Source organism: Alexandromys fortis, unplaced genomic scaffold, assembly GCF_014885135.2.
Source record: "Alexandromys fortis isolate MF-2015 unplaced genomic scaffold, M_Fortis_MF-2015_v1.1 scaffold_134, whole genome shotgun sequence".
NCBI lineage: Eukaryota > Metazoa > Chordata > Mammalia > Rodentia > Cricetidae > Alexandromys > Alexandromys fortis.
In genome coordinates, this window is record NW_026068007.1 from 196,414 (window position 1) to 224,029 (window position 27,616).

A 27,616-nucleotide genomic window follows, 5' to 3' on the forward strand; every position below is an offset into this window, starting at 1 on the left:
AAAAAAAAACAAAACAAAACAAAAAAAAATTGTTGTTTATCAGGAAATTCCCACCCCCACCCCCAAAATTAAAAGCTATGAAGAAAAGGTGGAACTCAGGGAGAATCAGGATCTTGTCAAAACACAGTTTTATCAAGTTAGATCAATCCTAGCATCTGTGGAAGAAATAGAAAGAAGAGTAAAAGAAAGAAAAGAAAAATTTTCTTGTATGTGTGTGGGTTGTGTGTATGTGTGTGTGGTGGTGGGGTGCATGCATATGTGTGTAAGTACGGAGGAGGCCAGAAGTCAGGTGTCTTCCACTGTTGTTCTCTACTTTATTAACCGAGTCAGGGTCTACAGCTGAACTCAGAGCTTATGGATTTCAGCTACTGTAGCTAGCTGTCTTTGCCCACTCCCCCACCCACCCCCTCGCTGGTAATAGAGGTAACCACCGCGACTATCTGGCTTTTTCGGTGTGGATTGTGGGGATCCAAAGACCAGTTTTCATGCTTGTATGGCAAGCACTCCCTCCATCCATCCATCACCAGACTAAACTAGCTAAACGAAAATGAAATTTAAGCTATACGGTTTTGAAATAATTATAGAATGCTTTGCACATCTTTATGACTGAAAAATGTTTCAGTATATTATAGCTAACCTTTTGGAATGGGACATCGAATGTTCAACTTTGAGTGGTTGGTTTTATTAGCCAGGTGGCAATGCAGCTGTGAATAGATTGAAGGAAAATTGGCCTTTGCAGGAACTACATGAATGCGGGCTCATGGTATTTTAAAGCAAACCTGGAGCACCAGCTTTTCCCCTGGCCAGGGATATTTGGATGGTAGACTCTGGTTATCATATTGTGAACTAGAGACAAGCTAGATTAACTTTTAACCAAGATTCAAGATATCAGCGAATGTCCCATGCTGGAAATGGCATCTAACTCTGAGCAATGAGGTCATACTTGCTGTGTTACCTATTACAAAACAGTTAGCTTTGAGACAGAGGCTCAAGTGATTCACATATGCACAGGAAATCCTTGAAAGGTCTAGGTGACCATAGTGCATGAGCTTGTTGGGTTGCTTCCATGCCCTTGGTAAAGGATCAGATTTATGGAGGTAGGGATCCTAATGCCAACATCATGGTAAAAGCAGTCTTAGAGGACATGAGTCTGAATGGACTGGAGCTGAGTGGATGTGGAGTCTAAATGGGAGCTGGAGCTCCCCACATAAGTCAGATATACATGTATTCCACCTTTGTAAGTCATTGTTATTGGAAGATGTGTAGTGAGCCTATGTAATTCTCCATCAACCTTGACCCTCTCAACCAGCTTGATCACAGACAGGCTAGGTAGTTCATCTCCCCAGCTTAGCACTGAGTCCACATTCATGGCTCTCCACCTGGGTTCAGCAGTCCTGAGAAGTTCAACTCCTTGGATGACTGGAATTTCTCTAAATCAGCAGTTCTCAACATATGGGTCATGACCCTGGCGGGGAGGGGGACATTGAATGACTCTTTCTTAGGGATCACGTAAGACTTTTGGAAAACACAGGTATTTACATTATGGTTCATAACTGCAGCAAAATTGCAGTTATGAAGTAACAACACAAATAATTTTATGCTTGGGGGATAACACAAGATGAGGAACTTTATGGTAAGGTCACAGCATTAGGAAGGCTGAGTACCGCTGCTCTAAATAGTCCATGTTTTTAAAGCTGTCCCTTCTATGGGTTCCGGGCTACATAGGTGGGCTCTTCCAGGGGCTTAACAAGAACAAGGAATAATTTGTTCTCTGATTAATACTGATGTCCTCCAAGGATTTCAGTCTACTAGAACTGAAACCAAATATTTCCTAAAATCATCCTTGGTTATAAATTGATGGCTGTGTTCAAAAGGGAAATAATTAATAAAACAAGATGTCACCATTAAGTCAGAATGTATATGCACATATGTAACAGAATACCTAGCATGTACAAGGTCCCCAGATTAATTCTTAACACATACACATAAGTACATGCATGTGTGTATACGTGCATATATACATAAGTACATGAATAAGTCCTTAAAATACTGTGGTCAGTGACTTTTGCCTACTTATTCTTTGTTCACATGGCCATTTGGCATAGTATTATAGTCAACCTAAAGCCAAGCAGTGCCCTGGCTAAATAATGATGTCTTAGTTAGGGTTTCTATTGCTGTGAAGAGACACCAGGACCATGGTAACGCTAATAAAGGAAAACATTTCACTGGAGACGCTTACAGTTCAGAGGTTTAGTCCATTATCATCATGGCGGGACATGGCTGCATACAGGCAGACATTGTGCTGGAGAAGGATCTGAGAGTTCTAGATCTTGATCTGCAGGCAACAGGAAGTGAACTGTCTACCACACTGAGCATAGTTTGAGCAGAGGAGACCTCAAAGCCTGTTCCCATAATGACACTTCCACCTACAAGACCATACTTACTCCAACAAAACCACACCTCCTAATAGTGCCACTCTCTTTGGGGGGCATTTTCTTTCAGTTCTTCACAAGTCACTCACTGCTTTCAACAGTTTGCAATTAGAAATTCCAACAATTAGAAATTGGAAGTATTTCTAATATCTTCCTTCTAAACATTTACTTGATTATAAGAAAAACTTAGAGCTAATGATCCCCTTTTCCTCAAAGAAAAAGTCCTTTTTTTTTCCATTTAGAGATAAAAATAAATAAACTTTAAAAAAAGGTTTAAGCAAATATTCTTTTAATCATAAAATGTAGTAAGGATCTGTCTTTTTATCTTTTTCCATTTTTCTTCCTTTCTTCCTTTTTTTCCCCCTTTTTGAAACAAGGCCTCACAGTTTATCCCTGGCTTGCCTAGATTACATTATCTGTGTCAACCAGACTGGTCTTGAATTTGCCGAAATCTTTTTGCCTGTCTCCTGAGTGCTGGATTTAAAGACATGAATCACCAAACAGGCTCCAAATGCTTTATGTGTGTTCCATTTGTCTCCTTCCTCTCATTATATATTTAGATGAAATGAGAAAAGATTTTTGAATCTTTATATTGGGAACTATCAGAACCTGGCTTGTAATTTAATGTGTCACAGACACGGACGGCGTAGATAGTATAGCTTTGTTGATATGACTGTTTCTCACAGGGCATGTTCCCTGTGCCAAGAGTCAGTCTGCCTTTCTTTGGAAGTGAGAATTGTTTGATCACACCGGATGGTTAGGCCACAGGAGTGTGTTTTTTCATTGTAACTGGCAGCTGGCACTTCCTCACGTGGCCGTCCTTGTCTGTCAACAGGGCCCATTTGGAGGCCAGTGCCGAGAAGTGGAACAGGTTGCTGGCATCTCTCGAGGAACTGATCAAATGGCTCAATATGAAAGATGAAGAGCTGAAGAAACAGATGCCCATTGGAGGGGACGTTCCCGCCTTGCAGCTCCAGTATGACCACTGCAAGGTAAGGGGCCTGTCTCTCACAGTCTTCTTATTTATTCTAAGTTCAATCTTGGTAAGCAAATAGAATGAAATCCTAGAGAAAAGGAAAGTATAAACTAATTACCACAGCTTTCCAACCCTCTTTGTCTTTTGCTTGTCGATATTTTGGCATTTTATTTAATTATATTCTTTGCTTCCATTTCTTTCATGTTTCATGGTTTGTTCATATTTAACTGAAAATTTTCATAGTGCAGCTGTCCAAAGCAGAATATTGTTTTTAGTTCATCACGAACCTTATCCATCTAATAAATTTCTTTGGATATCAGTATATTAGAAAAAACTTTAAACTACAAATTATCCTTTATTTTCATGTATGTATGCATGCATGCATCCATCCATCCATGCATTTTAAAGACAGGGTCTTGCTTTGTAGCCCAGTCTGGCCTCAGACTCACCAAGTAACCTAAGGTAATCTGGACCCTGTATTGATCCTTCAGTTTCAGCCTCCAAGTGCTGGAATTGCAGGGAAGTGCTTGATACTGCACCTGACTGTGACTTAACTCTAAGTGCCAAAGTCATGCCGTCAGAAAGAATGTAGAGCGGTCTGGTGGGATGCCTGTGTTTCCAACTCTCAGAAGGCAGAAACCGGTGGGCCACTGTGAGTCTGAGGCCAGCAAAGGTGACATACTGAGACCCCCATCTCAAGTAAATGATTAAATACATACATAAAATTACAAAGTAGTTCTAAGAATTTAGCTTCACGGTAGAGCACTCGCCCAGTTTGCCCAGTCTTATTTTCATCTTGTTAATGGAAATAAAAGTAGAGAAAAACTGTAGGGCAGGTTTCAGTCCTGTATCAAATGAAGACCGCAGTGTGAAATAAAAATCATCTTATGTTTTAGTTCCCTAAATGTCCGTCTCTCTTTAAATTAGATTTTTTTCTTCTGGACAGACATCCATCTCTATGCACGCTTGTGCTTTTATTTTGATGAATGTACTATTAATCCTGAAGTGTCATCTGACATTTCCCTCAGCCCTTATATGTTTAAACATCTTCACCTAGACCAAGTTCTGTTAATTTATTTATATACTTTTATATTATTTTCTCATATATGGCATATCGTTCAGTTCTGTTGTAGTTCCCCTACTCATATGCAGTATGAATTCCCATTCAAAGTCTGTACATTTTAATACAACATTGTGTGCCTGTTCCCATAACAAATGAATACTAATATATGCCTTCCTGGTGCAAGATACCATCTATTTAATAAGATGTTCTAACACATTGATAGGACCTTGAATTTTATTTCATTCTGACCCTTGTGCTAAGTGAATAAAATTACTATTTCAGTGAAGAGAGAACACGCTGGGGAGATAACTCTGAAATAGAAAGACAGATGTCTATTGAGCAACAACAATAGTGGAGTTTAAATTAGTAGCTCTATAAAAATCAGAGCCCCCCCCCCTTTTAGTTGTTTGCTTGAGATAAAATCTCTCTGAAGTCCTGGAACTCGCTCTGTAGACCAGGCCATCCCCAAACTCATAGAGATCCTCCTGCCTCTGCCTCCTGAGTCCTGGGATTAAAGGTGTGCACTACCATGTTCGACTCTCCTTGTTTTGTCCCAGCTTTCTTCTGTGTCGTGATGATTCCCTTTCTGCGGTTCAGGTGTTGGTAAGGAAATCAAGTCACACCACGCTTCTCTAACAATACTTAGTGCTCTGTGTGTGCAGTAACTCTTGCTTGTGACCGTGTCTTGCTAGTTTTGACTATAACTCAGTTCTTAGATAGGAAGTTATTATCCTCACAGAACCTTGGCCGTGGCCCAACAGTGAGCCCTCCCACCCAATCCTGTTCTCTTGCCTGTGACTCTTGGTGGTGTTGCCTAGCTTTAGAGCCCATTGCACTCTGTCTTATAGAACTTCATGGATTACTCTGCCTTAACTCTTTAGCCCCAGGCACTGACATGATCAAGATAATGCTGACAGTGAAGCTGGTAACAATGTCAGTTCCATCCCTCTGGAAGTGTTTATGAGTGACAGATACACACTGGGTACTATTCCCGTCACTGATGAGTCAGTGCTGAGTAACAACCAAGTTCTTGTGGCTGGGAGTGTCACTCAGTAGTGGAATGTTTCCATCACGTGCAAGGCTCCTGATTCATCCCCTAGAACCACGAAAACGAATACATGAAGATGCTGGAAAGATTGCCCAGTGGTTGAGAGCACTTGCTCACTCAGGCTTGGTTATTATCACACACATGGATGCTCACAACCATCCATAACTTAGCTCCAGTTTCAGGGAATCCAATTCCGTCTGTCCTCCACAGACACCAGGTGTGCATGTTACACATATAAAATAAAAATAAAATAAAAATTAATAAATCAGAAAAAATGAACAAATAACTGAAAACCCAGTTCTTGACTGAGATGTCATAAGAGTAAAAGGAATGAAGAGTAGTTGGTTTCTAAATACATTTAGAAAGAGAAAAAAAACAGAATTGGTGGTGTCCTGGAATGTAGGAATTGAAAGGAAAAGACTCAGGCATGTCTTGGGGCCAAAGTGTTTGGACGAAGGAGAAGGAAAGCAGAAGTATCATTTAGACAATGGGAAAAATGATTGAAGGAGCAGCCGGGGCAGGAACATCAAGACCTTAGCTGCTGTCCATGCTCAGTAGAACATTGGGTATGCAAACTTGAAGTTAGGGGAAAGGTCAGAGCTAGAGAAAAAAAAAATTGTAATGCAAAGATCAGGCCAGGATTGGATGAAGCCTCCTAGGAAGAGATCACAGAGAGAAAAACTGGAGTGTAAAAAGTGGGCAGCGAGCAACCCAAATTTTACAGGTCAAGGAGTTGAGATTGAGATGGAGCACAGAAGAACCCAGGGAGAACAGAATCTAGGACACCAAGCAAAGTACTGTACTGAGGGCATTGTGGATACAAGGACATAATACTGCTGAGAGATTAGGAAGAGGACAGAATGTCAGACACCCTGAAGGCTCTCTTGTTGCCTCGAGCAGGAGGGAGTTTAGGGACGTGATGGAATTGAAGCATGATTAGAGGAGAATCTAGAGAGAATATAAACAACTACAGAAATGTATTTGGGAAGACTGTACAAGGAAGGACAGAGTCTAAAGGAGCGGGTGCCGGAGGACTGTGCGATCCTATAATAGTTTTATAAACACAGAGCCTACTTCTCTTCATTGATGGAAATGACTCTGGAGAGCAGAGAAAAATCAAGGATGTTGTAGAGAAGGGCTGCGGGAGAAATGACCAGATAGGGCCCATTGAACTACCGGGGAAGTCAGGGAGTTGAGCCATTGTAATAGCAAAATACATTAACTATATAGGCATGGATGGGAGTCGTTTGCTGGACTTGGAAACATGAAGAGGTTGCTAATGAAATGAAAAGCAAGATCATGGGCTGAGTAGAAGAAGAAAGAGGGCTGAAGATGTTGCTCAGTGGTAGAGTTCTCACCTAGTATTCATGAGGCTCCTGGTTCAATCCCCTAGCACCAAGCTGGGGAGTGGGCAGGTGTAGGAGGGAAAGGATGTGTAGATTTGAAAAGAGCAGAGGTAGAAAGTGTGGTCTATCAACTGATATCACCTCAAGCTTTGTGAATTATACACAAAGGAAAAACTTAAGAGAGGAAATTAAGGCTAAAAGTCTGATTCTTCCATGTTTTCTCTTTAGGTTGCGCCATTTGCTATGCATTGTAAATGGGGGTGAAAATTAGAGGTGCGTTGATTCCTCCTTGATGTGAGGATAGCAGTGTGTTGGGTAGCTTCCTGGGCCTCTGTGTTGACATGGGGTTCAGGGTACACTGGGTTGGGTTAAGGGGTAGCAGCTGGCTGTTTATATGTGTGGTAGTGTGGGTGAGAGCTATGAGCAGACACTGTTTCTGGGGTGATGGTAGAGAAAGCACCTTGAGCTGAAAGGCGAATATGTTCCCTTCAGAACTGGCTTTGGCACTGCCATCCTGGGTGACTCTGAAAACGTTAGCTGACTTTACGCAGTCTGTACTCTCCACACCGATGGGATGAGCATAGGGGATTTGATGACTGGTGGGGACCGACATCTGGTTCAGAGAGTATTTATCTCCATCCTTACATGGTGGAAAGAGCTTCTTCATAAGAGGCTGAATGCCACGCTTGAAGCTTCCTCCCTCATGATCTACTCACCTCTCAAAGACGATGTCTCCTGCTACTATAGCTTTGAATTAGGATCTCGACACGCTGGTTTTAGAGGAACACAAACACTCAAACCATGTGAGTACTCCTACCTCCTCTGCAGAATGATTCCGAATGGAATGACAAGAGTTTTTAAAAACGCGACGTGCATCGGGCAGTATATCATTTTACTCAATTACATGTGTTCTGTCAAAAGCTGCTTTCTTTCCCAACAACCAAGAGTAATTATTAAAATGATGTAATTATACATATGGCGCAGAGGGGTATGATTAATATTAATTTACATTTATATGAGTGCACGTGATTAGAATTCGAGCATAATCATTATGCATTATTTACGGCACAATTTAAAGGAATATGGTACTTGTTGTCTAGTCATTTTCTTGACTGTGACTCATCAGGGGAAGGATTTGTATCGCTGCTCAGTTTCACGGCAGGGAAGGTATGGTGATATTCAGAATGGAAGTAGCGGTTCCTGCCCATGGCAGTGGTAGCTTAAGCAGCTTGCTTCTATCTCAGCAGATGAATAAACAGGTTGTCCCAGATCCCTTCTCAGTTGCCATGATAAGACACGGACCCAAAGCAACTTGGGTACGAAGAGGCTTACAGATTACAGTCTACCATCCACCATGGCAAGCCAGAGCAAGAACTCAAGGCAGGACCCTGGAGGCAGGCACTGAAGCAGAGACCAAGGAAGCATGCTACTTACTGGCTGGCTTCCTCTGGCTTGCTCAGCTACCTCCATTGTACAACCCGGGCCTACCTGCCAAGGATGGGCAGCAGATGGAGTCCTCTTACATCAGGTAGCAATTAATAAAATCCCCCACAGGTATGGCCACATAACAGTCTGATGGAGGCGGTTCCTCCATTTAAGTTTCCACGTCTATTAACAGGAGCTTGGGTCTGAAGTAGAACTGTCCTAGAATGCTCCAATTTCTGCCTCTGGGTTGCATGTCCCAAAGCTTCTAGACATTCTCCTAAAGGGCGCCATCAGCTGATGACCCAGTATCCAAGCACATGATTCTATGGAGGACGATGCACATTCTATTCAAGCCTTAATACCTCTCTGTACATCTTACGGAACACAACCGTCTGTAATCATTTGAAAAGTCTCCGTACAGCTGAGCTACAGCAGAGTCAAGTGACTTCCTAAAGTGAGTCTTTTCCAGGTTTTTTGCCAAGCAGCCTTCTCTCTTCTCTCTCTCTCTCTCTCTCTCTCTCTCTCTCTCTCTCTCTCTCTCTGTCCCTTTTCTCTGTGTTCTCATTTTTTTTTATCAAAGGAAATCTTTACTTACTGTGTGTGTACATGTAGCTTCGACTTGTCAGCTGTTAGAACCTCAAGGGCCCTAGGACATGTTCACTGCATAGAGAAAAATGGAAGTACAGCACGGCTCAATGAAATCTGAATGGCTGCTTCTGCTTTTCCCTTTCACTTCCAACCGATACTCATCATATCCCTTCTGCATGCTTGTACCTAAGACACCAGCACAGAGACCGGTCGCAGCCTCTGTCCACATGGAAGTGTTGTGGAAGGGACAGCCTGGGTGTTCCCATGCTCTGTATAATGAGAGTGTTCAGAGAAGGATTATGGCAGAACTATGAAACACACATTCACGTTGGTCACTGCTGTCTGCCCACCACCCTTTGTTCCCCTCACCTTCCATCTTTGCGCTTTGTTACATCACACACAGACTGGGTTCATGGGTCCAGGTTCTTCTGAAGGATCTGGAACCATCTTTGTTTTTTAGCAATGCAATGCAACTTCATGCAGAACATGGAATGGTTAAACAATTTTTCACAGAAATGTTTTTTAACATAGTGAAATAATGTTATTTTAAATCTCTTTTAGATTTTTCTAACATAAAATTCAAGCCCAATATCACTATTGTTAATAAAACACACCTTCAAGTAGGCTACAGGCATCTAATTAAAAGTGCAATAGGTTGAGGTTCCGTGATCTAGCATACTTGAAGTACGTGAAAGCTGGTGCTTTCTCTTGTGATTGCTCTGAGCCTGTGCATTGCTTCTGTTTCTCTCGCTGTGATACGATGCCCTGATAAAAAGTAACTTGGAGGAAGAAAGGGTTTAATTTAGATCACAATTCCAGGTTCCAGGCCATCATTTCAGGGATGGGATGTCAAGGAACTTGAAAGACTGCATCAGAGAGAGATGAGTTAATACAAGCATGCTTACTGCTCGTCTCTCTTTCTTTACTGTTAAGTGGTTCGAAACCCAAGCCAAGGGAATGATGCTACCCACTTTAGGGTGGTCTTCTTAATGTAATCAAGACAGTGTTGTAGAGAGACTCCCACAAGTTGACCTAATATAGGCAATCCCTCATTGAAATGCTTTCCACACGGATTTTTTACTGTGTCAAATTGATACTTAAAACTAACCAGCACAGTCTGTGTTGATGGTTTAGCTCACTCCTGTCTAATTCTGTGTAGGGTAAATGAACTGTTTCAGGGAAATAAATCTCCATTAATACCTATTATTTACTATCTCACACAGCCCAACAGTTTTGAAAACACACACATATACCCCAGCCACTTTCTATGTAGTATCAATTTGTTGAATTATTTAAGAGTCACCGTCCAATCTTTACAGATTGGGCAGACAACAAAATCATGCTTTTTTCACATGTAACTATATATTTAATTCCTTTAAATATTTAAGTAATTACTATACAACTGTTTTAGTGCCTTGCAAAATGAATGAAGATGGCTGAACATCCCCATCAATGACGTCCGTTATTCATTTTTTTGAGTTTGCAGAAAAGCAGATGTTTTATATGCAACCTCACTATCACGAACACGTCATCCAGTCAGCAATTTCTTGTAAAGCACCTACAGTGTATATGGCATTAATATGCAATGCCATGAACTTCAATCAGCTGCCCTAAATATGCCTACTGTTGCAGATGCAGTTTATAATATCCATTTTGCGCTTTATTTTCACAGCAATGTAAATATTGAGTTATGCAAAGGCAATTATCAGGGTCCTAACTCACTTTTCCCAATAAAATGCCTGTTGGTTTTATAAGAGCAAATCACCAAGAATGATTAAATTGCACGATTCAGGTATAATTTCTTGGTGTGTGTCCTTCCCCTCAGGGTAACTTTGCCCTTTGCCTAACTCAGTTTAATTTCTTATATCCAGACCTCATTATGTAAGAATCAGGACATTTGGGTCTTAAACCAAATTGCCAACATACATACAAAAATTTACTCATTAAAGTAATAGATTCTAATATGGTCTTTAAGCCTCTACCAGGTGTGGTGGCACATGCTTAATCCCAGCACTCAGGAGCCAGAGGCAAGTAGATCTCTGTGAATTTGAGGTCAGCCTGGTTTATATTGTGACTTCCAGGCTGGCCAAGGTTACACAGTGAAACCCTTTCTCAAAAGCCAACAAATTAAAAGTATGTCAATACTTCATTGTTATTTTGGCCCTTGGTGTATTTGCATGTGTTTAGGATGTGGTTTTCCTATTTATCTGAGATTGCCTATAAACCTGTAATGTTGAGGTCTTGCTCTGTTTTATGAGGTTTTTCTATGGTAGCAAACTGGTCTTTTATCGAATGAGTTGAGTTCATCTCCTAAGCATATATACGCTCAACTGTGTGTACATCCAAGTGAAGACCAGACAACCTTGTATGTCAGTCCTTAGAAATGTCTGTCTTTCTTTCCTTCTTTCCTCCTTCCTCTCTCCTTTTCTCCCCTCCCTCCTGTGTGCTGAGACTACAAGCAGATGTCCTGCTGTGTCTAGCTTTTAAAAAGCAGATTCTGGAGTTCAAACTCAGGTCCTCTTGTGTGCAAGGCCATTGCTAGCACTTTCCAAACTGAGCTAACTCTTCAGCTCCGATTTCTAAAATTAAAAGAAAAAATTCTAAATGCCCCCTCTGACCATTGCAACTGTGTTGCTTTCCTTTTCAGAAACACACAGCACACAGCCCCTGTCTGTTAGAGCAGTCACCAATGTGCAGCCTGAATCAGCAGTTTTCTAAGGGAGCCTTTTTTCCCTGTTAGCTGTTATCCATTCTATTGGCTATATGTGGGCCTGCCTTCTATGTTTGGGAGCATAGATGAAGCCTCTTTCCCAAGAGCTTGAGCTCACAGGATCTATGTTTAGGGGGACATGAGGAAGTTTAATAGTTATCAGTGTGGTGATGAAATAAAGCAGTTCTCAGGGGCCGCATGTCAGATATCCTGCATTTCAGATATTTACATTGCAAATTCATAACAGCAGCAAAAATAGAGTTATGATAGCAACGAAAATAATTTTATGGTTCAGGATCACCATAACATGAGGAAATGTATTAAAGCGTTGCAGCTTTAGGAAGGTTGAGAACCACTGAACTAAAGAGTACAATCATACTTGGGCAAGAATTGGCCCTGTATGAAACCAACCAGTCTCTTCCTGGTGAACCTCTTCTCAGATCCAGGTTGTTGGGTGATGGTTTACTTTATCTAGCACTTCACTTCTTTTTGCTTCATGTTGCTCCTGATGGTGTAGGTACTAAGCATGCATCAGCCACTAGAGTGTCCTTATTTTCGCAGGACTCATTGCCTGATAGCAGGAATGCTATCAGAAGTAACGACTGCCACTGTCAAAAGCCCCATAGTAAGGACATGGACACACAGTCAGGAAGCATAGATGCATGGAGACTTTGTGCTCTAGCTGATAAGGAAAGGCTTTGTGAGAGTTCAGGAAATAAGTTCCTAAAGGGGGTTATTCAAATTATGCAGCGAAAACCCTGCAAGTTAGTGGTTGTGTTTCTCCAAGAGTTTAGCCAGCTACTGAGAGCAAAGCTCAAAGAGAAGGAAATTGAATATTAGCACCTATCATGTTGTCTGATGGAGACAGTGCTAATGGATTCGCTGAATTAGAGGGATGCAGATGTGTGTGTGTGCGCGCACGCGTGAACACGCGTGTGCAGGTATGCACACATGCCTGCATGCCTGTCTGTCTGTGTTCAACTGGTTTATTACTGTGCAAAGTTGGAGAGTCTTGTCTTGCTTTTAGCATTCATACTTAGTATTCCGATTTAGCCTTTATTTTTGATGTCAGTGGGGTGGAACCAAAATGAATTTATACATTTAACTGATCATTTAGGAACATTAGCCAAAACTTTTACGGCACTGTGCACTATGAAAGAGAATTAAAAGAATTTTTTGTCTGCATACCAATGGAACATAAGCCCGTTTTTCTGAGATTTTTTTCTTGTAGTTTTATTAGTGCTATCAAATTTAACGACTCTCTGCCCTTCTTTGCTATCATACAAAGTGGCTTAGATCCAGACATGCTGAATTAGCTTTGAAAGCAAGTTGGGAGGGGAAAGGGAATAAATTATGTTCTAGCAGATTCTCTTTATATTTGAACCATTTTTTTTGTGTGTTTCTATTCTTCAGTAAGCAGTGAGTTCTTTTGGAAAGCAAGGGTTAAAGAAGCCTGCTGTGCCAACACTGCCTCTACCCTGCCCCAGTTCAGATGCCCTGTGTCCAAGTCAGCTACTCAAGTACCCCATATGCCTCCACCAGGGCCAGCTCTTTAGAAAGGTCCCCATGCTTCATTAAGGCCTTGTCGTTATCTTGAAATTCCTAATATTTAGATAAGGGGCCCTGCAGTTTCATTATGCCCTGGAGTTTGCTGTTTTATAGTTAGAGCTGTTTGCATCAAGGAAATTTATGTATATGCTTCAACAGATATAAGCCATAATATTAAAAGAATAATAAAAGATTCTCAAAAACTTGCTTTAGGAATCTTCTGTCTCTTCTAGTCATGCGTGGTGGTCCTCACATTGTGTTATGTGTCTCTTGTAACTCTGAGTCATGTGCCACACACCGAGTCACGTGCTCCTCGGTGTAACTTGTCGTGTATGTTAGTGTTAGCTGAGTCTTGGTCTGTGACCTACATTTGGTTCCTGCCTTTCCTGGTGACTCACTAACGGTCTCCTGCACTGCCTTTGTACTTGACCTCTGTCTGGAGTGCCACACCTGATTTCCCCACTCTCTCATGGCGGCTCCTTCTCTTTCCCTTTCTGTTCCATCTTCAAACCTCTTGTAAAGCTACACGAGGAGCCAAGTCATGCCATTGTCTCTGTACTCAGTCTCTGCAGGGCTTAGACTCCATCTGCATGCCGGCCACTCCCAAATTTATGAATGTGTTCATGGGTCATGTCTACAAGGACCATAACCTTTGCGCATTATATGGCCAGGATGCGAGCATTGTGGAGCTGGTCTCTAAAAATTTCTACCCAGACTCCTTCACCTCACTTGGTAGAAATGTGATTTTAGTTGCTTAGGTTAAAAAAAAATCATAACCACGTTGAATCCCATCTTTTTTTATTTAATGTGTTTGGGTTGTCATCAAGATACAGAATCTGAATTGGCCACTTCTTACCATTCATCTGTCTCTGGGGTTTCCAGCTCAGCAGTCACTGTGCTCCTGTTAAAATAAATCAAACTCTGCAGTAAAGGACATAATCTCAGGAAGGCACGCAAGACCCTCTGTGAGTCCCTGAGCCTCCCTGGTACATTGTGCTCATTGGGTTTCTCGCTGTGTCTTCTTGCATCCTGGTCTCAGCCATGCTGGTCTCTTGCTGTGATTTCAATCACAGAGCCATGCTGTGTCCTAGAATGCTCTTTCCTGAGGTCTACAAATGTTACTTGCTTGTCAAGGTGCTGAACGGCACCTTCCAGGGTAACAGCCAGCCTGGCAGCCTTTCTTATGTTCCTTCTTTGTTCTAGCATTTTCAGCTTCCAACTGGATTATTTTCTATTCTGTTTGTGCCCACATTTACATATAGCCAATAAAAATTTGTGGAATGCAAACTGAGTGAAATACGTCTAAGGGAACATATCTTTGGGTCGGGTGTTCTTTTTAATCTCTTTATGTCTATGCAATGCAATACTTTTTATTTATTCATTTGTACCTTTTAAAAACACTTTTGCGTGTATATACTGTTTCTTATGTAAAAACGATGTCTCATTTATGTATACCAGGCTAGGATGAAACTTGCACTGAGGTTGAACATGGCCACGAACTTCTGATCCTCTTGTCTCTACCTCCCAAGGACTTTTACATCTACATTATGCTGAACTGGGGATTGAACCCAGGACCTTGCCCATGCTAGGCAAGTCCTCTAGAAACTCAGTTATAGCCTCAACCCTGAATTTTTAACAAAGAATAATACTTTCCCTAAAAATATTAGCAAGTATCTTCCATCAACAGCTAGAGAAATTTTTGCGGTAATTCTGTGGAATATTGGAGTGTAGGAAAGCCCATCAGCACACTCATGTTTTTTTTTTAAAGATTTATTTATTTACCTATTTATTGTGTATACAACATTCTGCTTCCATTATGCCCACACACTAGAAGAGGGCGCCAAATCTCATTACAGATGGTTGTGAGCCACCATGTGGTTGCTGGGAATTGAACTCATGACCTTTGGAAGAGCTGCCAGTGCTCTTAACCACCAAGCCATCTCTCCAGCCCCCACACTCATGTTTTAACATGTATTAGTTAAGAGCACTCTTGTGTTTCTGTGTCAGTCTCTTGCCATGCAGTCCATGTTGGCACTGACCGTGTGGCTGCTGGGAGTATAAGTGTGTGACACCATTCCCTCTCGAGAAGTCTTAATATTCCCTCTCTTCCCTGTCTTAATATTGGCCCCAATAGTTCACCTCAGGGGTGGGGAAGTTCTGTACATGAGGTGAGGGAGTGGCCTGGCGAATCTTGGAGACTGAGGCACCTTCTGGAATATGGTTTGTTATTTTACCTTCTTTGCTGAATGCTGTCAGATTGCCTAAGGGTGTGTTTCCTTTTTCCCTTGAGTACATACTCAACTAAACATCAGATACGTTTTAAATTAGCTAAATATGTTAAGCTCTCCGATGCGCATGGACTCTCTGATTCAGTAATTTTTGTATTTCTCATTTTATAAATAAACCTAGCCTGGGAGGAATCACTGAAGGAAAACAGTGGAAAGGTTGTATGTAGTTCCGTAGAAATGAAGCACTGGCTTCCAATACACATATCCTCCCTTTTTATTTTAAAGGTTTATTTTTAATTATGTGTTTGTGTGTATATATGTGTGTGTGTCTGTCTGTGGGTATGTGTACATGAGCAGAGGTGGCCGTGGAGACTGGCAGGTATCCATGGAGATTGGCTCATGCCCTGAGATTGGAGTTACAGGTAGCCATGGGCTACCCTGTGCAAGTGTTTCTACGCCAACCTGGGTCCTCTGGAAGAACAGGAAGCACTCTTGGCCACTGAGCCATCTCTCTAGCCCCTACATATGAAATTGTTAATAGTATGCTATTTAGCAATAGTAATATCTTCTGTTGTGCAGCCTGGAGACTATAATTAATAACAATGTTGACTATAGTTAGTAATGTTCTTGAAAGTTGTTGAAAGACTACATTATAAATGTTATGAGTTGTAAATAGATGTGCCATTCATCAGTGTATTAATTATTTCAAAATAGAGCGTTACGTAAGATAGATGTATACATTTTTATTTCTCAATGAAAATAGAAAATAGTTAGTCTAAAAGTTTACATTAAAATACTAATCTTTTCAATGATTAATGAGCTCTATTAGGTGTTCCTTTAGTTGTAATTTTCAATTATGAAGATAGTACATTACAGATGTTGTGAAATAGTTAACAACTGGGCCTCGGTTGTTCAAGCCTGTAACCTCAGCTTCTCAGGAGCGGAGGCAGGGGGGATCACAAATTTAAGTCCTGCCAGGGAGGTTAAGGATATCTTGGACCATGGAGTGAGATGTTGCCTCTAAATAAAAGTGAAAGCTGACTGGGTTTGTGCTTAGTAGTAGAACTGTTTTTTTGTCAGTCCCTCACATGGCAAGGAATGGATAAATATGAGCAAAACAAAATAAACTCCTGGCCCTTATCTTCCCCCATAGCAGTGATTTCCCACCTTTCTGATGCTGTGACCCTAAAATACAGTTTCTCATGCTGTAGTGACCCCTGCCATAGAATTATTTTCATTGCTACTTTATAACTGTAATTTTGCCGCTGTTATGAACTGTAATGTAAATATCTGTGTTTTCCAGTGGTCTTGGTGATCCTTGGGAAAGAGTCATTCAACCCCCAACATGTCATGACCCACAGTCTAAGAGCTCCTGCTCTATAGCAGTTGTGCTCATGTGGTGTTATCGCCTTCCTTCTATGCACGTCCCTCAGTTTTAGTGGAATGCGTCCTTTTTATTTTGTCTTTTACCTTTTGATTTCTGTCATGCTCATTTTCCCCACAATGCTCTGGTGGTCATCATCATAGTAATTTTTCAGTGTTATATAATGGTTCCTAATGTGGCCCTGCCATCATGGATCTAAATAATTTACAGATATCGGATAGTTTGTTTTCAAGATTTTAAAGACATAAATGATGTTGCAATGGACACCTTTTTATGTGTTGCTTTTTTCTGCTTCATTTTCTTACACTCCATTCACAAGGGTGAAGTTCTTGTTTCAGACTATGTGACCACAGTCCTGGCTTTATAGATTGCCAATTTGAGTTTCCCAAATGATCAAACGAATTCCTTCCCTCTAGGAAGTATGAGAGCTAAAGTTCTTTCTTGCTGTGCGCTCTCCCTTCTTGGGTGGTGGACTTGCATGGCTCGCACCCAAACTTTGATACTTCTTGGTGGGTGCGGGGATTTTTGGAGCAGTTTTCAGATGCTGCAGGTCTTATTCAAGCTCCTTTCCTTTCAAAAATAATGAAGAGGAGAATTTGGGGGTTGTGTTTGATTTAGCCATGTCTAAAACGGCAGGGAGAAAATTGCCTATAGTCTGTTGAACTTGCTGGAGGAGAAAGTTTCTATTTATAGCATGTGTGATGTGATCTAGTCAGCCCACGGCCTTCATAGCTTTTCTTTGCTGTTAGATTTAGATTTTTTTTTTAAAAAAAAGGACTAAGTTTATTTCTCTTCTTTCTAAGAATCTAAATGTCTTACGACATAGTTTTATATGTACTCAATATTTCAGCTTACTCTTGGAGAACCACAAAGTCTCACATTCTTCCTCACTAGATGACTTGAAGGTTAGAAGAAACATTCAACTTCAGTTTTTCCTGCACCTGCATGGGAGAACTGGGGTGCTAGTGAGTTTTCCCTGCTGTAACAAAATACTTGAGGTAAACAACTTAGAAAGTACTAAGGTCCACTTTAGTTCCTGCTGTGAGAGAGTCCAGTCCATGGCTCTAATCTCAGGCATGGGGTGAGGGGTCAGTATCACAGAGGGAGGTGCATGATGGATGGAAGCTGCTTGCCCCTGTCTCAGCTCAGTCTGACAGGTCCCAAGTTCAGGACAGAAGGGACCAGCAGAGGTTCCCCCAGCTCATCTCAAGCCTGCCTTCTTAGGAAGAGATTTGCAGCCTCCACGTGTCCTTGCTGCCGAGCATAACAAAATGCACTGTGTGCTTAGCAGCAACTTGCCCATTATACCACACTGAGTTGTGCTCTGGAGGAAAATGAGGAACTGTGATTGACACGTGGTAGTTGCTGACCTCCACTAAACCTGTCACTTCTTATACCACCTCACCTTCTAATCCCTGGCCTTTCCACTAAGTTCTTGAATGTGGCAAGAAATGATCCCCGATCAATACACCGCAATGAGGATTCTCTGCAGGTGTTTAGAGTTGGATAAGCAGCAGTCCATCCTGCTGCCTTGTAGACCGCCTGGCGGGTCAGTGAGTCTAGGGATTGTAACCTGCCTGGCTGATCAGTTATTCCAGGGTCCCGGAGAGGCGCTATCTGGAAGATATGGGCGTGAGAGAAGAAGGAGGCCAAGCTAGGTTTATCGAAGCTTCCATTTATTAGCGTCATGGTTGCAGCTTATATAGGATGAGGAATTGGGGGGGCAGGGGCATGGGCAGGAATCGAGGTCCTTGGCCAGGAGGTTACAATCGGTCAGGTCATGACTCCTCCTCGGTCAGGAAGTCGCAAGTTGACACTCCTAGTTCTCTAGATAATTGGAGTGTGGGGCGGGTTCCGCTAACAGATAGCTCTCTATTAACAGATAATTGGGTGTGGGGTAGGCTCTGCCAATAAAACAATTGTTAGGGTGTGGAACTCTTTGCAAACTCCTCAGGGTGATGGTTCCCTTAATGATTTTTGGGGGAAATGGCTCCTGACACTGCCTAGCACTCCCAGGATAGAGCAGCGGCTACCAGAGCCTTCCCTGTTCTTCCCTTGCTCAGGAAGATCAGCTCCTGTTTGTGTTTCTCAAAGCTTGGTGGCCATCATTACATTCTGCCATTCTCCCCCCCCTTTTAGATTAAAAATGTCACATGATCTGTAACTATGTCTAACCAATTCTTTATATTCAGTATGGGATTAATATGTGTCTTAACTTTCTTATTTGAATGGAAAACTCTATTGTTCTTTGCTAGCCCCATAGCCTGGGAGACAGTAGAACTCCCCTCTTCAAGGCAGGTTTTCACTGTAGCCCAGGCTAGCCATGAACTTTCAGTGTTCCTGCCCCAGTCTCTTGAGAGCTGAGACTATTATACCCAGCCAAGTGGACTTTAATGTTTTATGGACAGAAAATAATGTGTGTCCTTCACTGCTCTTGACTCTTGACAGAATGGGCTCTAGTAAACATTTTAGATCATGCAGGTTTTAAAATCCTGTGTCTGCCTTTCCTTGCGAAGTTATTGTGAGTTATCTCAGAGTTGTCTTCTTTCTTGTACCAGTTGAGTGTTGTCTACCACGTGTAAGCTGAGCATTCCCTTTATAGTGATTTTCCCTGAAGAGCATTAAGGGGTTTCCCCCATATTTAATGGAACGGTGTATTCGTTCATTTACTTTTGCTATAACTGAGGACCAGAGACTGGACAATCTAGAAGGAGAAGTAGTTTGTTTATCTCATAGTTCTAGAGGCAGAGCCATCTCCAGTGAGGCCCTCACACTCCATGCATGCCAATGATGGAAGGCAGTAGATGCCTGTGACATCAGGGGACAGGACAGAGGAACATAGCCTGCTGGGCAGTGATTGGACCTTATGAGGATTTATCAATTCTGGGAGAACAAGTCCAGTCTTGCAAGAGACACATTATTCCCTCTTAAATCCTTATGTTCTGACCCCACTTCACCACCAATCAACTTCAGCGTCAGTGGTGATTGTGCCAATGGAACATGTCATAGGCAGTGTGACAGGTTGCCGCCTGAGTGTGGCCAAGCTGTGGTTGGCAAAACTACCAGGTGAGTGCAACACAAAGAAGGCAGTGTTTGCCAGGCATCATTCCCAGCAAACACAGTGATCAGGATCTAAATCTCTGTCACAAAAGCAACATCCCTGATCCTTCTTCACTTGGTGTAACCTCACCAGTCTCTAAGCAGCACCCACTTGGACATGCCTCAAGGCCTGTGAAATGCCCTTTGAGCAGCCGTGGTCAAAGTTTCCACTCCCAATCCACTGGTCTCCTTCCTGCTGTCCTATGTATGAGATTGCTGAAATAATGAATTATGCCTTCCTCCAAAGCTGACACAATTGCTCTTGTCATCAAGTGGTGGAATATAGTTCTGCATTCTCCTTTGTAGGTTAAGGCAGGGGACAAGAGCATACCTACTCAGGATGTCCGATAGCAAGGGAAGAAGGGTCCAGGGATAGTGGGAGGATCTGTTGTATTACTGAATATGCTTAACACTGGAGATAAACTGTTACACACACTCACATACACATAGACACACATTTTAACATATATATGATAGATACCATATGATATATATGTATATATACATATTAGAGAGACTAGCAAAACATATATATGATATGTATATATTCTCTCTTATATATACATATATACACACACATATATAACACACATACATGCGCACGCACACACACACACATATATATATGAGAGTCTAGAAAAGAAACTTTACCTGTAGGATTTTTCTTGATGTTTCTACTTTCATAACAAGGTATTTGCATATCATTAAGTTTACCCCATTAAGTGTATCTCCATTAAGTGTATGGTTCAACTGTTGCTGTATTTACTAAATTGTGTGGACACCATTGATTCCTAAATTTAACACTTCATTACCTTTAAAAGAATAGAACAAAAAGTTCAGGCTTAGCTTTGGCCGTGTTGCTGCTGAAGTCTTGGTGGTCTGCCGGACTGCATCATCTGTCTACACTATTAGGGGGAGGCAGATCCTTTACAAGTCAAACCTATGAACTTGTAAACCGTGCACGCGTTCTTAATGCTGGAAGCATCCCTTCCAGTAGAATTGCCAAGCCTTCCCTGCACCTCCGGCTGCTGAGGGCTGCGAGCCACCAGCATGGGGCTGTGCATTGGAACTGGAAACAGCCAGGTACCTCAGGGCTAAGATGCAGAGTTTAGCTATCATCTCAGAGTTGGGAAAAGAGATGGGAAATGAGCATGCTTTAAATAAGAGTGCCGTGGGCAGACTGAAGTGAAATCCTGTTTATGCCCAAGGGCTGGTTCTGGAGTACTTGGCCAAAGCAGACTATAGTGTCAGCTTCTAGCCTCTCTGTTAGTTCAGAAGGTGCCCAACTTTCTAAGAGATGGGAGGTTTCACCTCATCTCTCCTGGTAAGATACCCTCCCCCGCCCCCTCTGGAAGGGTTTTATTTTGTTTTGTTATTTCTGTTATGATTCACTAAACCCAGAACCTTCACTCTCAAAAACTGGAAAAATATAGTTAATGAAGACATACTTTTAAGTAGCTAGGAATGACCTAGCTCTTTTTCTTCCTTCCTTTAAGCATTGATTTAAAAGGTGCTTGTGAAATTCCTTTCTAGCGCCCTAAGCACCAATCTTCCTTTGCATAGCTCCTGTGGTAGTTTGAAAGAGAATGGCCCCCCCAAAGGGAATGGTATTATTAGTAAGTGTGGCTTTGTTGGAGTAGGTGTGGCCTTGGAGGAAGTGTCTCACTGTTGGGTGGGCTTTGAGGTCTCTGCTTAAGCTACTCCCAGTGAGACAGACAGTTGTCTGTAGCCTGCAAGAAGTTGGACTCTCAGCTCCTTCTCTCTTTTTTTTTAATTTATTAAAGATTTCTGTCTCTTCCCCACCTCCGCCTCCCCTTTCCCTCCCCCTCCCCCAATCAAGTCCCCCTCCCTCGTCAGCCCAAAGAGCAATCAGGGTTCTCTGCCCTGTGGGAAGTCCAAGGACCACCCTCCTCCATCCAGGTCTAGTAAGGTGAGCATCCAAACTGCCTAGGCTCCCACAAAGCCAATACGTGCAGTAGGATCAAAAACCCATTGCCATTGTTCTTGAGGTCTCAGTAGTCCTCATTGTCCACTATGTTCAGTGAGACCTGTTTTAACCCAGGCTTTTTCAGACCCAGGTCAGCTGGCCTTGGTGAGTTCCCGATAAAACATCCCCATTGTCTCAGTGTGTGGGTGCCCCCCTCGCGGTCCTGAGTTCCTTGCTCGTGCTCTCTCTCCTTCTGCTCCTGATTTGGACCTTGAGATTTCAGTCCGGTGCTCCAATGTGGGTCTCTGTCTCTGTCTCCTTTCATCGCCTGATGAAGGTTAATATTCAGGAGGATGCCTATATGTTTTTCTTTGGGTTCTCCTTCTTATTTAGCTTCTCTAAGAACCCGAATTATAGGCTCAATGTCCTTTATTTATGGCTAGAAACCAAATATGAGTGAGTACATCCCATGTTCCTCTTTTTGGGTCTGGCTTACCTCCCTCAGGATAGTGTTTTCTATTTCCATCCATTTGCCTGCAAACTTCAAGAAGTCCTTGTTTTATATCCACCTTTGAGCTGCCATGCCCCTCCCCGTGATGATAATGGACTCAGCCTCTGAATTGTAAGCCAGCCACCCTAATTAAATGTTTTCCTTTATAAGGGTTTCTGTTGTCATGGTGTCCCTTCCCAGCATAGACACCCTAAGACAACCCTGATTGACTTGCGCTTATTCATGAGCTCACAGGACTCAGGCCTGGTGTATAAGGATTTAATGATTTACTTAGTAGCTTACCACATTGTTATTCAATGTGGAACCTGCCTAATGGAGTTTCTTTGATTAAGCGTTTGTATGGCTGAGTGCTTTGAAGTCAATCTCAAAAACAAAATAAAACAAAACAAGCAAAAGCACAAGTTGTAAGTAGAGAAGAAAGAGCAATCTAATCCTGACCCAAGAAGCACCCCCAAATTTCGGTTCCATATTTGCTGTAAGCTGATGAAAATGACTCAAAGTATTTGCTTTTTTGAATGTATTTATTATGTGATGTAATAAAGTTTAGTTTTACAAAAAAGAAGCCCAGTCTACCTCCGTTCCCCTCAAGTTTCCAGTCCTAGGCAGCTACTGATCTACTTCCTGTGTCTGTGGACCTGGTTGTGGTGGTGAAATCTTACACTGTAGGTTTTCATCTACGTCATTCAGCCGAGCATATTTGTCATGTTTATCCAGTGGTAGCCTGTATGAGGCTCTAACTCCTTTTCCTTGCTAAGACCCATTGTGCCAGTCTGCCACATTCTGTGTAACTACTGCTCAGTGGATGAACGTTTGGTTGGTCCCTCCGTTCGGCTGTGATGTCATGCTACTATGAGCATCCAAGTGTGTGTTTTATGTGTGCAGGTGTTTTGTTTCTGGGTGTATCTAGGTGTGGAATGTCTAGGGCACAAGGTAATTCTGTGTTTAGTATTTTCAGGAACCACCAAACTAAAGCGTCATATCCTTCTCCCATCTCCCACTAACTAGTGTGTGAGGGTCCATGTCCTCACATCTTTACCAAAACATGTTATTGTTTGGAAGGAAGATTGTTTTCAGTAAAAATACAAAGTCATTAATATAGAAAAATTCCAATTACATTATCTTCTACTCATTTGAGGTGGCTCACAAACACATCATGTGATACTAGGAAGGGGCTGCCACTTTGTAGCTTTGTATACAAAACAGCTCACTGGATATTAATTGCCTTATCATTAACATTCTCCAGGTGCTTAGGAAATGCGGATTTTCTTTTATGTCTAATGATGGCCTGATGATTATATGTGTAAGGCACTTGAAAGTTAAGTCTGTTTCTGAACGCAATTAAGTCAAATTGAAATAGGACAAATTGGATAACAAAATTAAAATTTCAAAATAGTAGTGGCACGGATATAATGTGTGTGGTTCTCTATGCTGTTGAGGAGAGAGTTCACACTAGGGTGAGAGGCCCAGCATTTTATTTACTTAGGGTGGCTTCCGCCTGCCCATGCCTGCTATACTTCTTACTGGGGCATAGCACATCAGCTCCCAGACAGTCCCCTGCAAGCCTTTTGTGCAGGGTGTTTTTTTTTTCTTCTTTTTTCTTTGACATGTTGTATTTAATGTGTTGAGAAATGCAAATAAAGTACGGAAGATTCTCTAAGCCTCAGACTTGGGTTTTATTAATCTGACAGACCCACCAATATTGTTAAGGAAAATGTGTAAATCTGAAGTCACTTCCTACCCCAGTTGTCTGTCCATCACCCATTGTTAGGCATCAGAAGTGCAAGAGCACTTATATGGCTTTCTGACTCCTCCTTTGCCTCCATCTTGAGCCGCTGCCATGTATGGCTACTGAAGGTGTGTGCCTGCCCTGATGTGCACAGTTGGGTCTTTCTTCCTGTTACCGGTGAATGATTCCCTCTGTGGGAAAATCTTTTCTCTCTTTTCAAGATTCGGATGAACTCTACCATCATGAGAGAGCCCTTTAGAGCTGAGTTAAGTGTTTGGCTTCCCAGAGAATAAGATCCAGAAGTGTCTGGAATTTACTGTATCTGAGAGGGACTGAGATTAAACAAAATATTAAAAGCAAATGCATGTTGCAAGGAGGGGCCACTTGTTGGTCCCGAAATAATCACACAGAAACTATAATTAAATTACTGCTTGGCCCATTAGCTCTAGCTTCTTATTGGCTAATTCTCACATATTTTTTTTTAATTTTATATACCCAAAAGTGGTATTACTGGATCTTGAATAAGGTTGTTTCCTAATTTTTTGAAAAATCACCACACTGACATCCAAGGACTGTACCAGCTTTCATTCCCACCAACAATGCAGGAGTGTTCCCTTTACCCCACAACTTCTCCAGCATAAGTTGTCATCAACTTGGCCATTCTTACAAGTGTAAAATGGAATCTCAGAGTTGTTTTGATTTACATTTCTCTGATGACTAAGGATGCTGAACATTTCCTTAAGTGTCTCTCAGCCATTTTACATTCCTCTGTTGAGCATTCTCTGTTTAGGTCTGAAATCCATTTTTTTTTATTGGATTATTTGTTCTTTTGATGGCCAATTTCTTGAGTTCTTTGTATATTTTGGAGATCAGACCTCTGTCTAATGTGGGGTTGTTAGGAATATTTCCTAAGCGAGCTCTCTGACGATGCAAAAATTCCCAATCAAGCCAAATCAAAACAAGCCAAATTAAGAAATGTTCAGGTTTAATGAGAGATCTGCACTCTTGGGTAGCCCCAGGGGGAAACCAGGAAGCCACAGGAATGTGACCCCCAGCAGGAAGAAAGGGAGACCACATGTTTTTCTTTTGGGGGATCACTTAAGTACCCTGGAGAAAGTGGTCCTGACCCCTCCCTGGGGGTGGGGTCAGGACCTGGCCTGCTGGGATTTGAAGTCCAGACCAGGCCTGGGGGCTGAGATGGATGCCAGGGACTGGGGCCTATGCTCCCAACCTAAAAGGGGTTAGTGAAGATCTTTTCCCATTTTGTAGGTTGTCGTTTTGTCTTGTTGATCGTGTCCTTTGCTTTATAGAAGCTTTTCAGTTTCAGGAGGTCCCATTTATTGTTTCTCTCAGTGTCTGTGCTGCTGGGGTTATATTTAGGAAGTGGTTTCCTGTGCCAATGTGTTCAAGTGTACTTCCCACTTTCTCTTCTATAAGGTTCATTGTGACTGGCTTTATGTTAAGGTCTTTGATCCATTTGGACTTGAGTATTGTGCATAGTGATAGATATGGGTCTATTTTCATTCTTTCATGTTGATATCCAGTTATGCCAGCACCATTTGTTAAATATGCTTTCTTTTTCCCCATTTGATATTTTTTGCTTCTTTTTCAAAAATCAGATGTTCGAAAGTGTGTGGATTAATATCCAGGTCTTCGATTCGGTTCCATTGGTCCTCCTGTCTGTTCTTATGCCAATACCAGGCTGTTTTCAGTACTATAGCTCTGTAGTAGAGTTTGAAGTCAGGGATTGTGATGCCTCCAGAAGTTCTTTTATTGTACAGAAAACTCTTACATCTTAATTTAACCCGTTTCTATTAATCTGTGTATAGCCACATAGCTGTTGCTTACTGGCTAACATTCCCAGTGTCTGTCTCCAGCGGGCAACATGGCATCTCTGACTCCACCTCCTTTCTCCCAGCATTCAGTTCTGACTTCCCTGCCTACCTAAGTTCTGGCCTGCTATAGGTCCAAAGCAGTTTCTTTATTCATTAATGGTAATCACAGCATACAGAGGGAATTCCTACATCTAATGCATACTGTCCTTACATAGTAGAGGCAATAGGTCTGGGAAATACAAAGCCAGGAACAGAATAATGGTAACACAAAATATAGGGAAGGAGAAAGGTGTCTGCTGCTGTAATGATCGCATAGCGGTGTGAGCCTCGTCTAGAAGGCATCTGTGGTCAAAAGTGTCTACAGTGTGACTCTCTGGGGAGAGAGCTCTCTGAGCACAGTAAACAGCCAGCCGAAGGAAATTGCTGTGCTGTGAGAGTCTCCATGTATAATTGATGAAATTCCTGCCATCTGGGGAAATTGATTAGTTGGTTTCCTCAGTAGATTTTCTGTAGACAAACATATATTTCTAATGGGATTTATGAGAACCTAAAACTTACTCTAAGAACAACTCTCTGTCCTCTTGGCTCCTGTCCCCAAACCCAGGCTCTTTCCAAGGCACAGGAACACTGCTGCTTAGGTCACAAGGATCATCTTTGCTGCCACAGCATCTGGCTGAACCCTTGTGGGACATCTCCCCATAAACATTTTCCTTTTCCAGGGGCCCAACACCTTGTCCGATCTTCCTCACAAGACTCAGTCTTCCTTCTATTCTTTTATGTCTTTACATATCTATTGATGTTTCCTAGTTTCTCTTTAGTGATGTCTCTAAGATATCACTGCCTGTGGAATCTTCTTTCTGCTGGATAAGCCAGGGCAAAGGGATGGTCTTCTAGGACCTTTGCCTTTTCTTCATCACCTTGTTCTTGAATGGTTACACTTCTGGCATGTCCCACCCAAAGGAAAATTTCAGCAGAGCTCTGTGTATCATTTTATGAATCTTCACTGCTTCTGTATTAACTGGTTATATTCTGATTTCAATATTCTTGACTTTTAAAATCTTTAAAAATATTTTCACTGCTTTTTCAAAATTTAGATCAATGTGATATTCTTGTGCCATCATTTTATATTTATTTACAATGGTTCTGGAAGTAATTACTAGGGATGCTTTACAACTCTAGATCTCTTTTATATAAATATATGAAAATCTTGTTAAAGATTTTGCACCAGACACCTAAATGCCTATATGCATCAACAGATTGATAAAAATTCTGTTTTGTCTCATTCTCTTCTGACCCCTTTCTTTCCACATATCAGAACATGAAGTGTCAGAAGACAGATTTGTTTTATTTCATGGGACTGTCAGACCCTGGTACAACTTGAGTTGCATTTCTTGAATAGGAATGTTGAAGGCTGTGTGTACCTTAGCATGACCACTTAATACGCAGTTGTTGGGGGTGTTGCTGACCTGTGTTCACATCCCTGTTAGGCAGTACACATAAACTTGTCTCTGGATCTTTATGAAAAGTTTTTTTTTTTCCCTCCTGTGTCCTTATATGTGATCACTGGATTGTAGATCGCTTACTTGGTAGGTGGGTTAGGTCTTGTTTTCAGTCTGTTAATTTTTACCAAATTAAATAATTGGTACATCATCTAGAAGTCAAATAAACTTGGTTCTTGTCCTAGATGTCCCCTTTCTTCTCTACCTGTAATAGCCCCTTGTAAGTGGAGATTGCGCTTTAGTTTCCTGACTCCCTAGACCATATCACATA

At 41.8% G+C, this 27,616-nt stretch overlaps 1 protein-coding gene across 5 annotated transcripts in view; it reads left to right on the forward strand.

The window, feature by feature from the left end:
* Positions 1-27,616, forward strand: part of LOC126513311 (utrophin) — a 346,673-nt gene that overhangs the window by 192,024 nt on the left and 127,033 nt on the right. For all 5 annotated transcript variants that reach the window (XM_050161608.1, XM_050161610.1, XM_050161611.1 and 2 more), the window contains one exon: positions 3,268-3,424. In XM_050161608.1, the coding sequence (XP_050017565.1) occupies positions 3,268-3,424 (157 nt within the window). The remainder of the gene's footprint in view (positions 1-3,267; positions 3,425-27,616) is intronic.